At 40.5% G+C, this 19,848-nt stretch overlaps 1 protein-coding gene across 1 annotated transcript in view; it reads left to right on the top strand.

Annotated features, from left to right (window-relative positions):
• sim2 (SIM bHLH transcription factor 2) overlaps positions 1–13,832 on the top strand; it is a 16,675-nt gene extending 2,843 nt beyond the window's left edge. The window contains exons 2-11 of the mRNA XM_076161202.1: positions 2,217–2,299; positions 2,636–2,725; positions 4,957–5,065; positions 5,668–5,753; positions 6,638–6,837; positions 7,337–7,443; positions 7,884–8,031; positions 9,813–9,966; positions 10,416–10,668; positions 13,114–13,832. Coding sequence (XP_076017317.1) covers positions 2,217–2,299; positions 2,636–2,725; positions 4,957–5,065; positions 5,668–5,753; positions 6,638–6,837; positions 7,337–7,443; positions 7,884–8,031; positions 9,813–9,966; positions 10,416–10,668; positions 13,114–13,832 — 1,949 coding nt within the window. The remainder of the gene's footprint in view (positions 1–2,216; positions 2,300–2,635; positions 2,726–4,956; positions 5,066–5,667; positions 5,754–6,637; positions 6,838–7,336; positions 7,444–7,883; positions 8,032–9,812; positions 9,967–10,415; positions 10,669–13,113) is intronic.
• Positions 13,833–19,848: the final 6,016 nt, after the last annotated feature.

A 19,848-nucleotide genomic window follows, 5' to 3' on the forward strand; every position in this document is an offset into this window, starting at 1 on the left:
TTTTTTCATAAAATGTGTATTACACACATAATTTCATGTACTATAATATTGTGCTATACATTGAATATATTCCTGTTTTCTATATTTGCTGCTTTAGCATTTCCATGTGATTGCAGTTTGTAATTTTTTCACAGGGCACTTTCATTCAATACATGTGTTCATTGTGTTTTTCTGTCACATTAATGCAACACTGCAAAGATTCTGATGCTCACATGGCTGTCTGTTAAATCATAATCATCATTTTTAAATTGATCAATTGGTAAACGCTTCTATAAAGGTGGATTCCCCCTGAAAAGTAACAGAATTTACTGAATAATAATGAAATCAAAACCAAACAAAGCATCAAACCATGAAGTGTTTGATTCTTCACATTTCGGTTCAAATTTGATCTTGGCTATGTATAGTATGTGTATTGCTACACACTGGTCTGCAGTAGGCAGCGTGTGTGAGATTCTCACTTTAAACTTTAATTCAGCCACAAAACTTAGAACTTGTTTTTCATCAGTGAGAAACATTAAACACAAGACAGACACCCACACACTCCTGGAAGCTGCTCTGTCCATTAGTCTGATCTGCTCCATGCTGCTGGAGCAGTTGGAGGTACTGTTGTTTGCTCTGCTGTCCTCTCACTCATATTTACTCTGGCTAAAATGGTTGACCTAAGTCCCTCCTTCAACCTTCCATATAAAGATCAACACATGTACTTAGATACTGTAAATATCTTTGCCGATGCAGATAAAACATACATGCTACAAAAATAGACATCAGCGTGCACATTATAATACAGATACATCACAACTAATAATCTCCTACATATGAAGTCACTTCTCTGTTTCCTTTGGTACTGAGCTGTATAGTTAAATAAGTATATTCACTAACTGTACCAAAGTATTCTATTTGGATATTTGAGGTACTTCACGTTTTGAGAAACTTGATCAAACCCTCAGTGTGCACAAAAACATGCCCAGGATAGGAAGAAATATGTAAAACCCTGCAATTAGTTCTGCTCACTCTTCTCCTGTTATCCAAGATCGTAGGAGGGGCTCCAGCTCAAAACACTAAGACACATTTTTGGAGATTGTCTCTCTAACACCATGAAAGACAGGCAGTCCATACACATTCAAGCTGAAAAGCAAAGTCTCGACATTGCGCCTGCTTTATCACAGAAGCTCTACCCAAAGGGGCAGGCTTTTGATTTTTTTTTTCTTTTTAACTTAACTTATTATGATTACAGCTGATTTAATTGATTGCAGTGGTCAGGAGACAGACCCAGTTCCTACATGTATTTAGGTGTGTAACTGCTCTAATGGAAGCGCAGAGAAGCATGTAGGACTGCAGCTCTGCTTCCTGGTCTCAACTCTGGGTTGTCATGGTTTAGGTTTACTAATACATTTGGCCATATTTCTAGATATTGGGTGGACAGTTTTTTTGCACTCCAGCGTACAATTGTGGTTGTTTGACTCACTTAATGGCAGGAAAAGTAGGCATGTCTTGGACCTGTAGTGGGCCAGAATCTTTTGTTTCCATGTAACAATGCAACAATAGCAAACAAATGCTTGCAATTCCTTTAGTTTTGATTGCATGCATGATGACTAATCAACAACTTCCAGATGGATGGTCCAAGAAGAAATCAACCTTTACACAAGTCAGAACTGGACATTGACACTACATTAATACCAAACTCTCTACATTTTCTCACTTTTTAAACACTTCATAACACTGTTGCATACCCATCTATATATTGTTGTATACTGTGTTCCTTCTTATTCATTACATCTTATTTGTGCTCTCCTTGTGTGCTCAAGTCTGCAAGTTAGTATATAGGGATGAAGCTAGAGAGACATGAACACATGCTTACACACAGTAGCGACATAAACACAGACACAGAAACACCTCACTCTTATATATGTATGGTTTAAAGTTTAGTGATGCGGAAATCTCGAGAACTTTGGGCCACCTGTTGGAGATGGTGGTATCTGTGTGTTTCATGGCTTTGGTTCAAGTTGGAGGATCAGAGGGAGCGATGCCAAACCTATTCTAAGTTTTTAAGTACATATTAAGTTTAACCAAGCTCCAGCTAAGTTGTGTGTGTGGCCAGATATTCACATTTGCTCAGCTTTCAGGTGTGATTTAGCTGCCATGGTGATCAGCACTAGGACAACCTGTCTTCCTGTTTGTCTGTCTGCATCCTTGTCTGACTGACTGTCTGTCTGTAGGTCTTGGTGATGGATGGGGTCAGTCGAGCAGGTTCAGTCCTCTGGATAACATGGCTAAAGAACTGGGCTCTCACCTTTTACAGGTCAGTACAGGAAACAGTAGCTCTCTGCTGTGCAATGTGGCTTTGTTATACCAGCCTGAGTATGATTATGATATGATCATGCCATGATATGTGAGGTTATGCAGTGGTGGAGGAAATAAAATAAAATAAAATATAAATAGTAATTTTTGAGTAAAAGTATAGGTATCTCCTTAAGAATCCACCTTTAAAGTGTGATAATCAATGTACTTAATACTTTATAGTCAATTCAGAAAAATAAACATAAAAAGCAAGAAGAATTTGTTTTTCCAGACTGAGGTGTTGGTGAATCGTGCACCTTTCCTGAAGGATTAAATGCTTTTCTTTGTTCTCTATCAGACTCTGGATGGCTTCGTCTTCGTTGTTGCTTCTGATGGTAAAATCATGTACATTTCTGAGACGGCTTCAGTTCACCTTGGTCTGTCCCAGGTAAGACCCAGTTTACCCCAAGATTAAATCAGTTTCAATGACATCTATTCATGGAGTTTTACTGTGGAGATGCAGCTGCAACAACCTGGGTGTAGTCGCTCCCATTCACTTTCTACAAGAAGCTGTAAATGATCATTAGTATATTCCTAAAAGTCCACTCAGATGCAGCTCCTGTATTGATTACAATTTACAAATTTACCATAAAGTCATGTCCATACTATATGACTTCAAAAGTCGTCAGCTCTCAAATTGTGGCCAATGAGTCTGACTGCTCTGCAAACTGTGATCTGAACTGCACTCAGGTGACAAGTTACAAGGGAAATGAAAGTAACACAGGTACGTTCATGTGTGTGACAGTGTTCTTCTAAAAATGGAATAGAGTGTGTGCTTTCAGTGGCTATAGCTCGACACTATTACCATCACCAGTCAAAACACTTTTCAGATTGCATGGTTGAATAGTTCGCACAGCGCTCATCATTCACAGGAGCAAGTGATGATTTGACTCTGATCGAGGCCTTCTGCTGATAAGATCAAAGCTTAAGTCATGTATCCATGGGGAAGCAATAGAGTGGAAGCGATGTCATGTGGACAGTTAAGAGTAAACCACTGCACAAACATGAAACGTAAACTGTACATTTCAGGGTTTTGGCTCTTACAGATACAGATTATTACAGATAGAATAAGGGAAAAAGTGCATATACAGTATACAGATTTATTTATATGTATTGTGGTAGTTTGACTATATATATATATATATATTTCTATATCATCCGGTAAAGATTTCCACATTTTCTGGGAAAGGGGAATGAGTTGCATTATTATCTTTTGCTGGCCCAAAGTTGAGGTTTTATCCGAAATCCACAGGGGAAGTATGTTTCTCCTGGCACTAAATCTCAAAGGCAGGCAACACAATGATGGTGGAAGAGTGGAGCACTTAATAATAAATCGGAGCAATTGGCAGGGGAACAAAGAACAAACATGATGAAGTATTATGTGACATGAGTATGTCTAGCAGATTGGAAATATAAAAAAAAGCCCCAAAAAAGGCAGAGACAGATAATCCATAAATCCTTTGTAATGTCCAAGATCAAGATTCTTTAGGAAAACAGGAAAACAAGCAATAAACAAAACCTGAACTTATGATCACAAATACACATGCATACAGGAAACTCACGAGAGGAAAAGAAAAGACAGCAGGGGTTAACCTGTATCTAAGGATCACATAACACAAGGTGATCTGGCAGGGAACAATACACATACAGAGGGAGCAAATTGGAAACACATGAGGGACTAGGGATCAGGTGTGCGGAGCTGGGAAATGAACAGAGAGTTTGATAGATTGATGAGTAGCATGTGAGTGGCAGAAGCAGGGACAGGAACAAAGGGCAGGCACACCCACACACACAGACACACAAGGAGACAGGAATAAGCAAAATTAAAAAGGGATGAACATAAACACAGGATCATGACATACAGTATATATCATATATCAGTCATGGGGGACACTGGGGAGACCAAAGAGCAGACAGACTTGATCAAATTCGAGTTCCACTCAAACAACTTTCTGAATTTTAGTCAGGACATTGCTCCCTTATTTTTATATTTTGGCCAAAGGCAGTGGGGCGAGTTGCCAACCTCTGTTTTGCACTTAAGGCATAATGGGACATGTTTCATTTATATTTAGAGAGATGATTCAGACCTGTATGTGTTCTATGTAATATTTTAAGTTGCAATGCTCTTGCCCAATTACATACTGTTGTTTTCCTTGCATTGTCCCAAATGCCCTCTCCTCTGTAGAGATAATTACATCCAGTTCACTCTCCCTGGGGCCTGTAGTACAAAATGAGATTAAGGGGCCCCAAGACAGGCCTGGTACAGGTAATGTTTGACTGTCCGCCTGACGATGAAACAGCCCCATATGAAAATACCCTTACTGTTCCTGCAGGACTCCATTGAAGTATGGGCATGTATCTTTGGGGGGTCTCAGGGCTCAGGTGAGGATATTTAGAGAGGGACAAAATCTGCTTGATTTCCCCAAGCGTGTTCTTCACCATAGCTACCGATTATCAGCGGAAGGCATACAGTATATTTGCACAGCATATTTCACAACTTTTTAGTACATAAGATGAATTATTTGGATGAAATTCCTATAATACCTTCAATCACCTTCTCAAGCATTTTTGGTGCATGTTGTGGAGTTACGAATGTTGTTCGAAATGTGTGTGTTGCAGGTAGAGCTAACAGGAAACAGTATATTTGAATACATCCATCCCTCTGACCATGACGAAATGACAGCAGTGCTGAGTCTTCACCTGCCCCCACACCATCCCTACTCTCCAGGTACCTTCACACAAAACACCACAAACTTCCCAGTTTGCTGTCTTGATTGCATCACCTTATGAAAACTGACTGGCTTTCTAAGTGGTTGCTGCTTGGCACATAAGCACAGATCAGCTTGAGAACTACTTTTCAACTGAATAGAAACATGTAATTATATACACACACACACACATACACACACACACACACACACACACACACATACACACACACACACACAGACAGAATTCATGTCCACATTTCCATCACTGCTACAGAAGCTTCAACACAAGAAACTTTGGACATATTAACAAATGATGTCATGTCAAGTTAAGAGAAATGTCCTTAACCATGAATTTCGCAGTTGTGGTGGGGCTGTCTATAATCCTTTGCAAACATAGCAGTCACTGAGAATGGCTGACACACACACACACACACACACACACACAAACACACACACACACACACACACACTGTTGAATGTTTTCATGATGCCACACAAATGGAAAAAAACACTTTACTGTCCATTTGCTATTTCATGCATCACATGCTCATTAATTAGGTGATTTTTAAAAATTGAAAATGTGTTATTAATTGCTCTTTTATGTGGGTATGTATGGCAGAATATGACATCGAGCGCTCCTTCTTCTTGAGGATGAAATGTGTTCTTGCTAAACGTAACGCAGGGCTGACATGTGGCGGTTATAAGGTGAGAACAGCTGCTGCAACTTCATGTATGTTGTGATGTCAGGGTCTGTAGGAGGCTCGCTTTTATTATTAAACTAATTTATTTTGTAATTCACTACATGTTGATTTGATACTGCAAATAGATTATGGAAGGATGGAGAAATCTCTGTGCATGAAGGTCAATGTTGAAAACCACAACTGAAGGCCTGTGATCTTCAATTCCTCAGACTGCATTGCAATAAATCTGTGATGCATGTCACCACAAAGGCTCGGGAATACTTAGGAAAGCTGCTGTTTGTTGCTGCATCTACAAATGCCAGAAATAACACAGATAAGTCAAAAGTGCAGGTGCTAGACTGGCCTGCCTGCAGTCCAGACCTGTTTGTGCATTGTGAAGCGCAAAACACAACAGCGGAGACCAGCAGGTGATACTTTGTAGAAATGTGTTGCGGGCATTACATTTAAAATGAGTGTATACTTACAAAAAACAATAAACTTGATCAGTTAAAACATAAATTATCGTCTATTTATACTGTTATCAATTAAATTTAGATAAAACACAATTTTCTAATCACTGGTTTCTGTTATTATATGCATTAACACACTGTTTAAACTTAATTGGAACTGGTGTTTGTACTGTATATGAGACATTTGTTTTTTTCTCAGCATTAGCCCCCTTAGGATAATTTTAAATAAACTACATCTGGATTTGTGAGTATTGTGATTATGACAATTTGATCTTTAAGAATATAATATAATATTAAAAAGCTATTAAAATAGTTTTTGTGGAACACAAGTCAAAATGAGAAACACGTCAGCAGCTAAAGTGACTTAAGGGTGATGACTGTGTGTGACTGTACAAGTGTGTTTTCTTGGTGTGAATGTGTGAATCATATGTGTCCTTAGGTAATCCACTGCAGTGGTTACCTGAAGGTCCATCAGTACATGATGGACATGTCTCTGTATGACACGTGCTACCAGACGGTGGGGCTGGTGGCTGTGGGACACTCCCTCCCTCCCAGTGGAATCACCGAGATCAAACTGCACAGCAACATGTTCATGTTTCGGGCCAGTCTGGACTTCAAACTCATCTTCCTTGATTCACGGTACGACATGAGGATGATCAGCCCTCTATATGGAGAACATTACTGACATAAATACTGACCATAACATTATGAAGAATTATACCCATCTTGTCAGAATATTGACATTTTTTATTAACACACAAGTACAGCTTCTTTATGGAAGTATTTTCAGTAAAAATATCTATTTTTCTTCCTTTCTCCTCAACCCTCTTTCATTCATTCATCAATTAATGGATGGATGGATGGATGGATGGATGGATTCATGGATGGATGGATGATGGATGGATGGATGGATGGATGGATGGATGGATGGATGGATGGATGGATGGATGGATAATGGATGGATGGATTAGAAACATAAACTTTTTCCGATAAGCATAATGTGTCATTTCCAGTTGCCGACTGTGTTACTGAAAGTGTTTCGGGTGTGCCTGTTAGCTAACCATAACTCTAAAAGTTGAATGGATGGATGATTTGATGCACTGTATGTGCTCAGCTCTTTCCTATGTGTTGGACACAGGGTGGCGGATCTGACAGGATATGAGCCTCAGGACCTGATTGAGAAGACTTTGTACCACCACGTCCATGCTTGTGATGTTTTCCACCTGCGATATGCTCACCATTTACGTGAGTAAATACAAAAAACAAAATCTAATCAAGGTCATTAGGTAAAATGCCAGAATGGATTTCAATCTTTAGTAGTGTGTGTGTGTGTGTGTGTGTGTGTGTGTGTGTGTGTGTGTGTGTGTGAGTGTTTGAGCTAAATCATTGCTCTGTGTTTGATGGTGAAGATCTGAAGCAACATCATCTGCACTATCAAATAGTATTTGATCTAAATTACTTGAAATATGTGCAATTAAAACACGACAGGATCTCACCCTGTCAGGTTTCATTACTCACTTCATTAATTGGTTATGCAATGTTGCAAGGTGTTTCTATCGGTTTGTAGTATTTTTTTATGTGTTTATATGAGCCTGTGATTGTGAGGCTCTTTGAGTCAGCTGACAAACTGATGACTGCTGTTTGATGTGTTATTTTTCTTTCTCTTACCTTTCTGTCCCTGGCAGTGCTGGTGAAGGGTCAGGTCACCACTAAATACTACCGTATGTTATCCAAGCATGGAGGCTGGGTGTGGCTGCAGAGCTATGCCACCATTGTCCACAACAACCGTTCATCTAGGCCTCACTGCATTGTCAGTGTGAACTACGTCCTCACGTGAGGCAGCACCTCCTCCTGTCAAATGTTACCATGTCGATACCTCTAACCCAGTGGTCTCCAACCTTTTGGCCTCTGAGAGCTACTTTGACAAAATAAAAGTGTCGGAGAGCTACTCATGTTTAGCATTATTAGTAACATTTAACCACATTGCTGACTTACCCAGCTGAATAAGCGTATTTTGTGTAAACATTTACAAAATGTTGGTATCCAACACTCACATTTTGTATCAAACTTCACTTCCATTCAGCAACATAAGCATGTTTTTTTCTGTATACATTTTCAGTGTCAAGCTCACACTCATAAATTCACATCATATTAATCTCATAGAAAACAAAACAATGTTATTTAAAAGAAAAAAATATTAGTTAGTTAGTTATTTACTATTTTACCAATACTATACCTATCATATTTCACATTTGTCTGTCCAGATATCACTGACACAATTTCCCTTCACATTCACCGTAATTCAAGGAATTCCCTTTAGTTCCCATATGTACTTCAATGCATTCAGTCTGTTCTGATGTTAGTGAGATGACAGAGAGTGTGGTACTAATTTTACGAGGAATTAAAATAGTTTTGGAATGTTCTTGCAGTGAAGCACATTCTCTGTCGTTCAGTTTTGGAATGTTTTTTTCAGAGTGTTTTCCTGTTTGGAAGAACATACTGTACACTGGATTGAGAGCCTGGATGGAGCTTCTATATCCCAACAGTTGTAGAAACAGTGACAGTAGCAGGCACGCTAGCCTGCCTTTTTTCTTCCAACTGAACTGTTGGATGCACAGTTCTCATGTCTGTGAAGGTTTTTTGTGGACCCTGCCCGACGTGACGACTTAGTTCTGCATTCTGCCTTTATGTTGTCACAATAGTTAAAATGCATCCAAATGCCGCTTTTTCCAGCTGTCACTCATCTTTTTGCGCACTGCACTCAACGCACTTCTCTCTCTCTCTGCTTCTCTACGTCGTGCTCTGTACCTGTAGTAGACCGTCAACACGCCCCGCCCCTCCCCGCTTGATGTTATGATCGTTGTCTGTCTTCAAGTGAATTAGTCAAACGGCACAACATCAGTTCAAACGTTCAGTCTTCCCCGTGTTCATGGCACGGACAAGACCATCCATATCATTCTGTGTTGTATTAAGTTGCAGAAAAAACTGCTCTCGGACGGGAGCTGGCCCCCCTTGTTCACCTAAAAGAGCTGGCTCTTTGAGCCGGTTCGTTTGTTAACGGCACATGACGCCCTGCTAGCAGCCGGAAAGTCCTGTGAAAAGTTCCTGTGGACTTTGGTGAAGTGGCGCCCACAGACGCTTTTGCACCTCAAATGAGACAGGCACACACTTGTCATTCACATTCATACATTTTCTGAATTTCACCATAAAACTAGTATATTTGTTGCTTTTTCTCGGGGCTATTATCTGGGCGGTCATTGTCAAATCTGGCGTGCGCTTGCTAGCCGAATGTTACGATGTCACTTAACCAAACATGACCGCAGCGTCATTTGTTGGACTGACAGCTGATTGGCTTATAATTGTTTTGTGACAAAAGGCGGCGGGATGTCTGTGAATTTGATTGGATAGAAATGTAAACAGCTTTACCAAGTGACGATATGTTGACAAATCGTATTCTTTGAACCTTTCACGAGCTACTCAGAAACGGGTGGTGAGCTACTGGTAGCTTGCGAGTGACCTGTTGGAGACCACTGCTCTAACCTAACCAGGACACAGTGTTAAATCAAATACTCTGTTTGTGTGTGTGTGTGTGTGTGTGTGTGTTTGTCCATCAGTGATATAGAGTGTAAAGAGCTGCAGTTATCTGAGTATCAAAGTCAAGCTGCTAAGCCCTGCCTCAGCCTCTCCTCCTCTCAGGATTACCGCAAACATCTCAGAACCAAAGGTGTCAAGACGAAGACAAAAATCAGAGCTGCTCCGTATCCTCAGGTATGATGACAACTCACTTTATCTCCTTGTGTGCCAAAAGCACAGCAATTCCACCACAGTAAATGATTTCGGAAACTTACAGCTCCTGGCAAAGGAAAGTAGTGGACATTGTCATTGGGCATGTATCATTCTACCAACAGTGATACTATCAACAAATACGTCTTTTCTGTATTCAGTTAGCTCGTCTTGTAGTTTAGTTTTAGTATTATTACGTAAGAATCCAGTGCATGGGGGCATTAGTGCTGTCAGTTCACACTCGGTTTTCACATGTTTATTCAGTAGCTTTGGTTGAGTCTACTTATGATATATAGCTACGGACCTTTCAAAATCTGTCTATAGAGCTGCAAGGTTGCAAACAAGATGAAGCGACATTATCACATTTGTTTGTTTGAGGAGAGCAGCAGGCCAGTAGTCTGTTGCAACCAGACAGGTCGACTTGCTCTCCACAGGAGGCACTATGGAAGGAAAGATCATCATACCAGAACTCAAGCTCCAGCCCTGAAGCAAGCCAGGTGTCATGCAGTGCTCCACACAACCTGACCTTCACCTGTCCCTACAGCCCGAATAACCGTCCCACATCAGCTGCTTCCTGTCAGCTGGCTCAGCAGCTTTTCAGTTCCCTGCACAGCAGGGGGCCTATTGGCTGGGGAATCAGCAGTCCCAAGAGCCAGGACAGCCCCCCATCGTCCAATAAACAGACAGGTAAACTCCATGATAAGACTCCATTCTTTTACTTCAATATTAAAGAACAGTCAGGACATCATCAATCGATTGTGTAAAGATGCTCAATGTCTGTATTTTCAGGTCATTTCCTGAAAGCTGGAAGTGTAAGCAGTACATTCTTAAATCTCTTCTTGCATCTTGAGTTTTTTGTGGGTTGGTGTATTAGTTTTTATTTAACAGTACATTGATATCAGTGGCGGGCCGTGGATTTCACACCTAGGCCTTCAGGGATGTCCTACACAGTCCTACCTGAATTATTCCACCTCTTAATACCATCATTTGACAGAAACGCAGTATAACCGGGCGTTGTATCACCTAAACATACTAAAGTACAACAGAGTTATATTTATATTTTCGAAGCATTTATAATCAATAAATCCGCATTTACAATTAAAAGTGTTAAACTACCAATTAAGATCGCCTGGATCGCCAGCATCGGGGTTGGCAGTTCTCTTCTCACGATGTTTAGCTTTTCTTGAAAAGTTTAAAAATGGCGTTATAATTATATCTGCGACCAAATCGATCCTTCTCCTCCTTCAGCCATTGTGGGTTGAAAAAAAACAGCCTGTAGAAATCTACACAAATTAGCTTGTTCAAGTTAAGTTTGCCAGCTCTGCATAGCTCTGCCTCTCAATAGTGCGTATTCAATCAAAAGACGTGCATGTGCTGACGTTATTGTACGCCTACTAGCTGGCCCGTACTAGCCAACTCGAAATCTGATTGGTTAACGTCGCAGTTTCGTTTGCGTTCACTTTAAGCTACAGGGGGCCGCACTGTTGATTCTGAAGGCCTAAGGGCAGATTTCATGGACCCTGGCAACACATTAAGGCTGAAATATGATTGGATAAAAGCTCTAACATAAAGCCCAGCCCCCTCCAAATCTCATTCTGAGGCTGGAAGCAGTGCAACCAAGACGGAAGCTATGAAGAGAATAGACTATGGGGAATAATTTAATACATATTTGTCAAAAAAATATATCAAAATTTAATTTATATTCTGATGATGTTTAGGCCAGCAGAGAAGGCCTTGCTGGCCCTGACGACCCGCCACTGATTGATATATATAGTCTTCCTTTACTGTAAAAAATGTTCATGGTAATTAATACAATGGCATGACTAACAGAGCAACAGCAGCTAGCCACAGCCAGCAAATGTTACATTAAAAAGGAAATAATGATGAAACTGCAGAGTTTTAGATGACATCAGTAGTGTTAGTTTGATGATCTTGTAGGTACAGTTCTAACAGAATGGCCCGCCACAGTGTATTTGATTTTCTCGAGTTTGGGGTCCATCAGCCATTATGAGCTAGAGGGAGGGGTTAAGGATTTCCACTGCAAAAGCAGGCACCGTCTGCCAAGCAGAGACATGAAACAGATTATTTCTTTTGTGCAGTGTTTAGATGACATGAGACGAGTGGCGTTCTGAAGACGGCAATATGAGGGGAAGGTTGAAACTGCGTTCCCAATATGGTGGTGTTAAAGCAGGGGTGGGGAACCTATACTGTGATTATAATCACCCCGTCACACCGGCAAATCGCAGCGCAAATTTAGAAGCGCGGCTGATGGCAACATCAAAATAGGAAAAAGGTTCTCCACCCCTGTGTTAAAGTAACCAGACCAGTAATTGTGTAACCTGGGGCAGATGAAAAACATGTGGCTAAGATTGCAGTGTGGGTTCAAACATCTGTCATATTTGTTCTCTACCTCTGTGTACATTTCAGATAGTCTTGATTTAGAGAAGTGGACTCTTTGTGTATAACCTTAAACTGGATAAGACTGGATTATCCTAGTATGCAGTTGCATGTTTGTCCCAGCGTTATGTCATGTGTGAAAAGGGCCTTACTACTGACAGGTACAACACTCTTGTTCTAAACTTTTTTCAGCATTTTTCAGTGAGCATTTGGATGTCACTCTGGACCAGCCACTCCGAAACTTAACAAGCCCAATTTGAAATTTGAAAATCCTCTGCGACCCACCAAAACCTTTGTTCACAACTCTTGATCAACACACGAGACTACAATGAAGTATTTACCTATATAAGTAAATCCCATGGCTCTGTTTTGTTTGTTTTTTAGCTCTGATTATTTTTTTAAATGAAAAAAAACTATTAAGCATAAGTTTTTTATAGTAATTTCAAACTTAATAACAAAATAGAAAATGTATTTAAATTATACTTATTTATTTACTGTTCATGACCTCTCACGGCCTTACTGCGGTACCTTCACGACCCACCAGGTGGTTGCGGCCAACACATTGGCAAACACTTGCTCTAGTCTAGACAATAACCTGGCCAACAGTGGTGAACTGCACACTCATGTTCAAAAGAATAATATGCTCTCAATCAATTAAAGGTAATTATTTATAATTTATAATAAACTAATCATGATCATCCCTAGTTCTGATGTAAATGTTGTTTTGCTCATCAGGGCCGACGTTGGCAGCCGATGACATCTTCTATGACTGCTCTGGAACAAACCCACACTCTGCTGGCAGGTTTAAGGAGGAACCATATGAACATTCTATGCTTGTCTGTGGCAAAACACCTGATGTTGGCTCACATCCCCACCCTCACACCACCAAGGACAGCAAGCAGCCTTTAAACCGAGACACCCACCAAGGTGTGAGAGGTTCTGAAGGTGCTCGGAGTGATAAGCCCCTGGCCTGCCCTTTGCTCAGCGGGCTAGTCCTAGGTAAGAGTGAGCAGGCTGGCTCTCTGCACAGCATGGGCCAGCCACTTCCTGTACAGATGGTCTTGGAGCAAAGGAGAAAATTAAGTGTGAGGGAAACTCCTTACGGCCACCCTTCTGCTGGATATCCACAGCACACTAACAGCCACTGGCAACGTGGAGTCCCCATGGAGCTGGAGCCTAAGTGTGGAGAGGACAGGAAGATGTGGATTGGCATGGGGGTCGGGGTGGGACTGCCAGCCCAAGCTCCATATGTGTCTTTGAACTTTCACCAAGTCTTGGGCAAACATAAAGCCCCTACTTTTGCCAGACTAAGCCATATAACAGACAGCTACAGTTACCATGGTAAAGAGATGACTTCTTATGACCAGAGCCCCCATTCCAGTTCTTCTCCTGAAGGCTACAGGGAGGCCCCACATTACATTGGCACGTCTGTCATCATCACTAATGAGAGGTGACCCAGGACTGTAACTCTGATCCACACTCACAGTGGATTTATGCACAACACTCTGAGGAGTGTTAATGCCAGTTTCCTCTAGTATATTCAATTTGCACTCTGTTTGCACTCTGTTCCCTATAAAAAAAAAACAACAACATAAAAAACAACATGAACATGAACTTGCATACTGTATATGGCTTTTGCAGGAATTGTGCACACCCATTTTTATTTTATTGTTTTGGGTTGGGTGGGATGGTGCATTATTCACATCACATATAAAATCTCAGACCTGAGTTATACAAAACGGCTTCAGGTGGAATTTCCTTCATAAGCATTATCGTACTGAGTTTGACTTTGTGACTTGTAAATCTGACATATTTCTTTTCAGGGAATGTTATCATCTGGAAAACACCTTGAACTGAATTTAAGACAAGCAAAGTGCTAGGGTATACAGTGGGTGAAAAATAAAGTTACTCAAAGTAAACATGGAACCATGGAACCCAAAACAAACCTGGAAACTGAAATTATAACATCAACATGAAACGGCCCTGTAGTGAAACTCATTTATTTATTGTCTGTTGATTCTGTTCTATTCCTAGAGCCCCTGTGTGAGGGAGTGGGTTCTAAATAGTTTTGATCCACATGACATTTCAGAGAAGCACTTGGACTCACCAAATTTACATTTAAAGTTTTTATAGGTAACCTATAACCTTCATGTCATCTTGGGTCTAGGTTTTTTCATGGTCTACTGAGAACCAGTAGATTGATGCTGGTACAGACATTGTTTGGGGGGATGGTGAATAATTAGGTGAATAAGCTGAACATGCCCAGACTCTCTCTTTGCACTGGTTAATTATCAGCTTCTTCTGGTGCAGTCTGAGGAAGATGAGGAGGGGTAGGGAGGCAAAACTATTCCATCATCAAAATGTCAAATTAAAAAACTTTGTCTTGAAGCTTGTACGTGCAGCTTTCAGATTTAAAACTGTTAGTTGCATCGTGTAGACAATGTCAGAACAGAATGTCCATCCTTTGGATGCCTCTCACTGCAGGAGTCAGAGACGGGAGCCTTATGGATTGGATTTCATGTGTGTGTGTGCGGGGGGAACATAACTCACTGCCATTGCCGTTCGACGAGATTGAACGCACTCCTCTCTGTTGAGGTCACCACTGTAGACCATGTAGCCTGAGGCCAGTGTAATTTCATTGCTTCGGCCCACTGGCAGAGTCACCTTTCACAAAAACACAGCGCGACAAATCTGTTGTTGCTGTTAGGCGAACCGGCTGGAGAGAGTGACCATTATATCGTCCTGTACGTTGCACAGCAGCATGGTTGCAACAATCAGCCTGCTTCTGCTAGCCGTTGCTAAGCAGGCATCAGAGTTGGTGTTCTTTCTTCCCACTTGCCACTTTGTTCATGCCCTAAAGCAATATGGCTCTTTGAAATGCCAAAACTGAACATATATAGCAAAAAACAAGCCAAAGAATTATCTGAACCAGTCTGCCCATTACCCACCACTATAATATATAAAGATAATATTTTCTTTAAAAAAGCATTAAATATATGTAATCCATTAACATGATTAAAGTGTGTAATCAGTTCATATTGCAATGAGGGTGAGTCATGTGTTCAACATGGTTAACATGACAACGACATCCATGTTTACATAATCTGATCATGAAGAAATAGTTCCATAACTTAGATCTTTCATGTTCTTCACTATTTACTCTTAGTATAGTAACATGAGATAAGCTCATACAATATCACTATTTATTCCATCTTCACAGAATCTGAAAATATGAGTGGTTAATATTTGGATACTTCAGCTCGTTGTGTATACAGTACATTTAGGACTTTTAGTTTAATCAGAGTAATTTATCTCTGGCACTTTCCCTGCAGTTCTTAATTGAGTATGTCTTCCAGTGCAGCTCTGCTTCTTTCTCGTCCTGTTCCTGTTTGAAGGTGAACTGCTCCTTCCTGGAGGATGCTGCATGTGCTGTCAGCAGCCAATAGGAAGAGGCAGAAATGCACTTTGACACAACAAGCTTCCCAGTGAAATCAGCTAATGGGATGTTAAGAGTTCAGTTTTTATTGATTGAATGCTGAGCCACTTAATCCCCTTGGCTCTGCCATATTAGGAAGCATCTGCATTACCTGCAGCATGGATGCATGCACACGTAGTCATGCTGCCAAAGTGAAAAGCCAAAAGGAGGGGAGGAGAGAGGCGTTTAAATAGAAAGCAGTTTTTTCGTTTGATGAATGAAGCTCCCTCACTGTTTGTGGTAACTGTGATGACTTCCCTACAGTAAACCAGGAAAAATGAGTTTCTAATGATCCAAAGGGCTGGTTTCTGTTTCCGACGCTCACGTTTCCTTTACATTTACACTTCATCAGGGATGAAGCCTTGCTGTAACAAATGAAGTGTCATCTCTCTCTCTCATACGGACAAACACAAACACACACACATTTTTTTAAAGCTCCTTGCCTTAAAAACCTCTGACAAAAACTCAATGTTCACAAAATAATCTAAATAATTTTGTAATATCATCTCTTACATACACTTTTCAGTACGATGCTTACTACTACACTCATATTCTTCACAGAGTAGTTTATAACCAAAGAGCTCTGCGGTTACAGCAGTTCATACCACATCCATCCAAATTGTTTTTAACCTGTTCCCATGCACCAACTACACACAGATGTGAAAAATACAAAAACATTCCAGTCTTTTGTGGACTTGTGCCTTTTGTGTGTATAGTATGTAGTTCACAGCAGAGCACTCAAAATGTACATGTATGAAATCAAATACTGTACAATATCTTGACAGTAGACAACACAAATAAGGGGAAAAGTGCATGTATCTTTTCCCACACTAAATGTGGGTATATTGTGGGGACAATATGGCTTTGAGTGGCGTATCCAGCCCTAACACGCCCCCTCATCTAGAGTCCCACAGGGGTTCAGAAATGTAGACTATGCTGGCAGATAGAAAACTAAAAAATCATAGATGGTGGATGAACCAATTGACCTGAGCAGCCCGGTGGAAACATCCATTGTCACTGATTACAACAACATGAACTTCTCAGGCCCATTCGTCTGGTCATCAGGAGGGAGCACACGGTGTAGACCAGGGGTCTCCAACCTTTTCTCCTCTGAAAACTAATTTGACAAAATAAAAGTGTCCGAGAGCTACTTATGTTTAACATTATTACTAACATTTATTCACAAGGCTGATTCTCCACCCAAACCAGCTGAATAAGCGTCTTTTGTGTGAACATCTACAAAATAAACACTCACATTTTGTATCAAAAAGCACTTAAATTCAGCAACACAAGTTTTTTTTCTGTATACATTTTCAGTGTGTCAAGCTCACACTAACACATTCACATCATATTAATCTCATAGAAAACAAAACAATGTCATTACTGATTTTACTAATACTATACCTTTCACATTTATGTCTGTCCACATATCACTGTAGCAATTTCCCTTCACATTCCTTGTAATTCTGGGAATTCCATGTAGTTCCCATATCATCTGTAATTCCCATGCATTCAGTCTTTCCTGATGTTAGTGAGATGAGAGAGTGAGAGTGTCTGCTGGAGTGTAATTCTCTTAACTTCACTCTTATGGAGCTCCTTTACCTTCTCTATTCATAGCCTGCTAGCAGCCGCAAAGTCCTATGAAAAGTTGCAGTGGGCTCGACACACACACACTTTAAACCCTCATGAAAATAGTATATTTTGTGCCTTTTATTGGGGCATGGGCTTGCTAGCCTGCTAACCTAGCCTCATGTTACGGTGGCACCGTTGGAACAAACTTGACAGCAGCCTCATTTGTTGGACAGCTGATTGGCTTGTAATCATGTTGTGACGAAGGCAGGATGTCTGAGTTTGATTGGATAGAAATTTAAACAGGTTTACCAAGTGACGTTATGTTATCAAATGTATGTATTCTTTGAACCTTTGCGAGCTACTCAGAAACGGGTGGCGACCTACTGGTAGTTGGTGAGCGAAGCGTTGGAGATCCCTGGTGAAGGCTGTGGAGGAAGATGAAAATGTGGGCAGTATTGTTAAAGAGTGGCATGGAGGACATCACATTGACCAACTGCTCTGATGTCTAAGTGAGCAAAGTAGCTATAATGTGTGTGTTTACACGCTTGAGGACTGTAGGTGGAGTGGAGTGTAGGTGATCGATTGTGGTATTTTGAATGGCAGTGCTCAAATGACACACAAGAGATTTGCGATTTGCGTTTTAAAACTGCACACAAAAAACGAGAGATTGATGTTCTTCTAGTTTTGCATACTTTGTAAAATGTGGCAGATATAGCAAATTGTTGCTGAATTCAGGTTTGTGTTCAGTTATGAACTGAATTTTCAGTTTTGGAAACTCTTTGAAAACATGTGGAGGGGGGGAAATGGCTGTGAATTCATAAAGATTTGCTGGTGGTTGAGAAACAAATTCACCAAAAGTGATGTCATCAATGAATGATTTTGAGACAGCATCATATAATCAGTGAGCAGTTTGGGCACATGAAGTGTGCTGCTGTGCTGACCAAGGGAAGAGTTCTGACAATGTGCACACCGTATTGGGTGATGTTTGTAAAAAGGTTCAACATCTTATCACCATGAATAAACATAAAATAAGGAACGGTGTGGAAGATTCCTTTCCATGTATGTTTTCACTGTTATTGTTTGAAACTGGATATTGTACAGGTTTATTTTGTTGTGAATAACAGCGAATCTCGAGTTTCACATTCATTAAAATACAGAGCTGCAGAAATGAAGCCACAAAAAACAAAACATGTATGTCTGATCCTGCTGCATCTACACTTATGTGATAAATGTGACTAAGCGATGACATTACTGCATGCAGTAGCAGAGATATTCTAACAATCTAAACTAGTGGTTCCCAAAGTGGGGGGCACGCCCCCTAGGGTGGGTGGGGGGGTGCAGAGCTACTGCAGGGGGGGTGTGGTGCAGGATTGGAAGAGGAGCGATATGATTAGGTGGCGCCTCAGGTAAATGAATGAGGCCATACTTCTTCGTCTCGCCGCAGGAGAATGAGCGTCAGACCAATCAGCCGTCCCATATTGTTTTATATCGTATCAGCCGAAGTCAAACTTCTGATCTATATAAGGGGGATGCGAAAGAAAAAGTGTGGGAACCACTGATCTAAATTATTCCTGTGAGCTCTTTGTGGGTCTGAATGTCTCGGCCTGTGTCTCACTATTTATGCTCACCGCATTGATGCTATTTCAAGGGGCAAAATGTAATATTTGTCTCGTTTTAAGAGCAGCAACATTTAAAATACAATAGTTACTTTTCTTTCTGCAGTGTCTGACATAATAATTACAGTATCATTTTTGTTTTTAAAAAGAAGTCTGTTTTGTATTTGCGCACACTGTGTCAAAACAACCATGACCAAGTTTGTTACAAATCATTGGATTCATGGAATCATAAAAAATAGTCTGTGTAATTTCAATATAAAGGGAATAATTATGTAGCGTTTGTAATGTTTGTAATTTCTACATTTATGAGTGATGCATGCTGGGATATGTTCAGTGAAGTAGAGGTATTATGAGTTATGAGTATTTGCCAAACTACACTACTGTTCCAGTAACTTCTAATTCACTAAATAATTAGAAGGTTTTGGAACAGTTAAATTGTTTTGAAAACAGCTGAGCTTGGGCCTGGACTACCAGAGTTGTTAATGTGGGGACGTGTGAGCTGTCATAAAAAGGGGCGATGGACCGTGGATGGAACACCATGCAACAGTCACATACAGATACCTAAATTAAGTCAGAGGAGCTCGTCTGTGTGTACTTTCATACTTTGATGATTTCATAGAAGGTGTACTGGGCTATGCATGTCAAATGCATTTTAAATAAAGCTGGATTTGATCTAACTTCAGTCGCAAATTACAAGTCATTACTTAAGTGTCATTGCTGCATCTCCTTGATCGAATATCACCCGTGATCGCTACCTTAGGCACTACTTATTATTGTTTTAGTTGTAATTGGGGCAGTGTGAAACAC

The sequence above is a fragment of the Genypterus blacodes genome, unplaced genomic scaffold (assembly GCF_046128005.1).
Source record: "Genypterus blacodes isolate CSIRO-AG114 ecotype Tasmania unplaced genomic scaffold, CSIRO-AGI_Gbla_v1 ptg000111l_1, whole genome shotgun sequence".
Taxonomy (NCBI): Eukaryota; Metazoa; Chordata; class Actinopteri; order Ophidiiformes; family Ophidiidae; genus Genypterus; species Genypterus blacodes.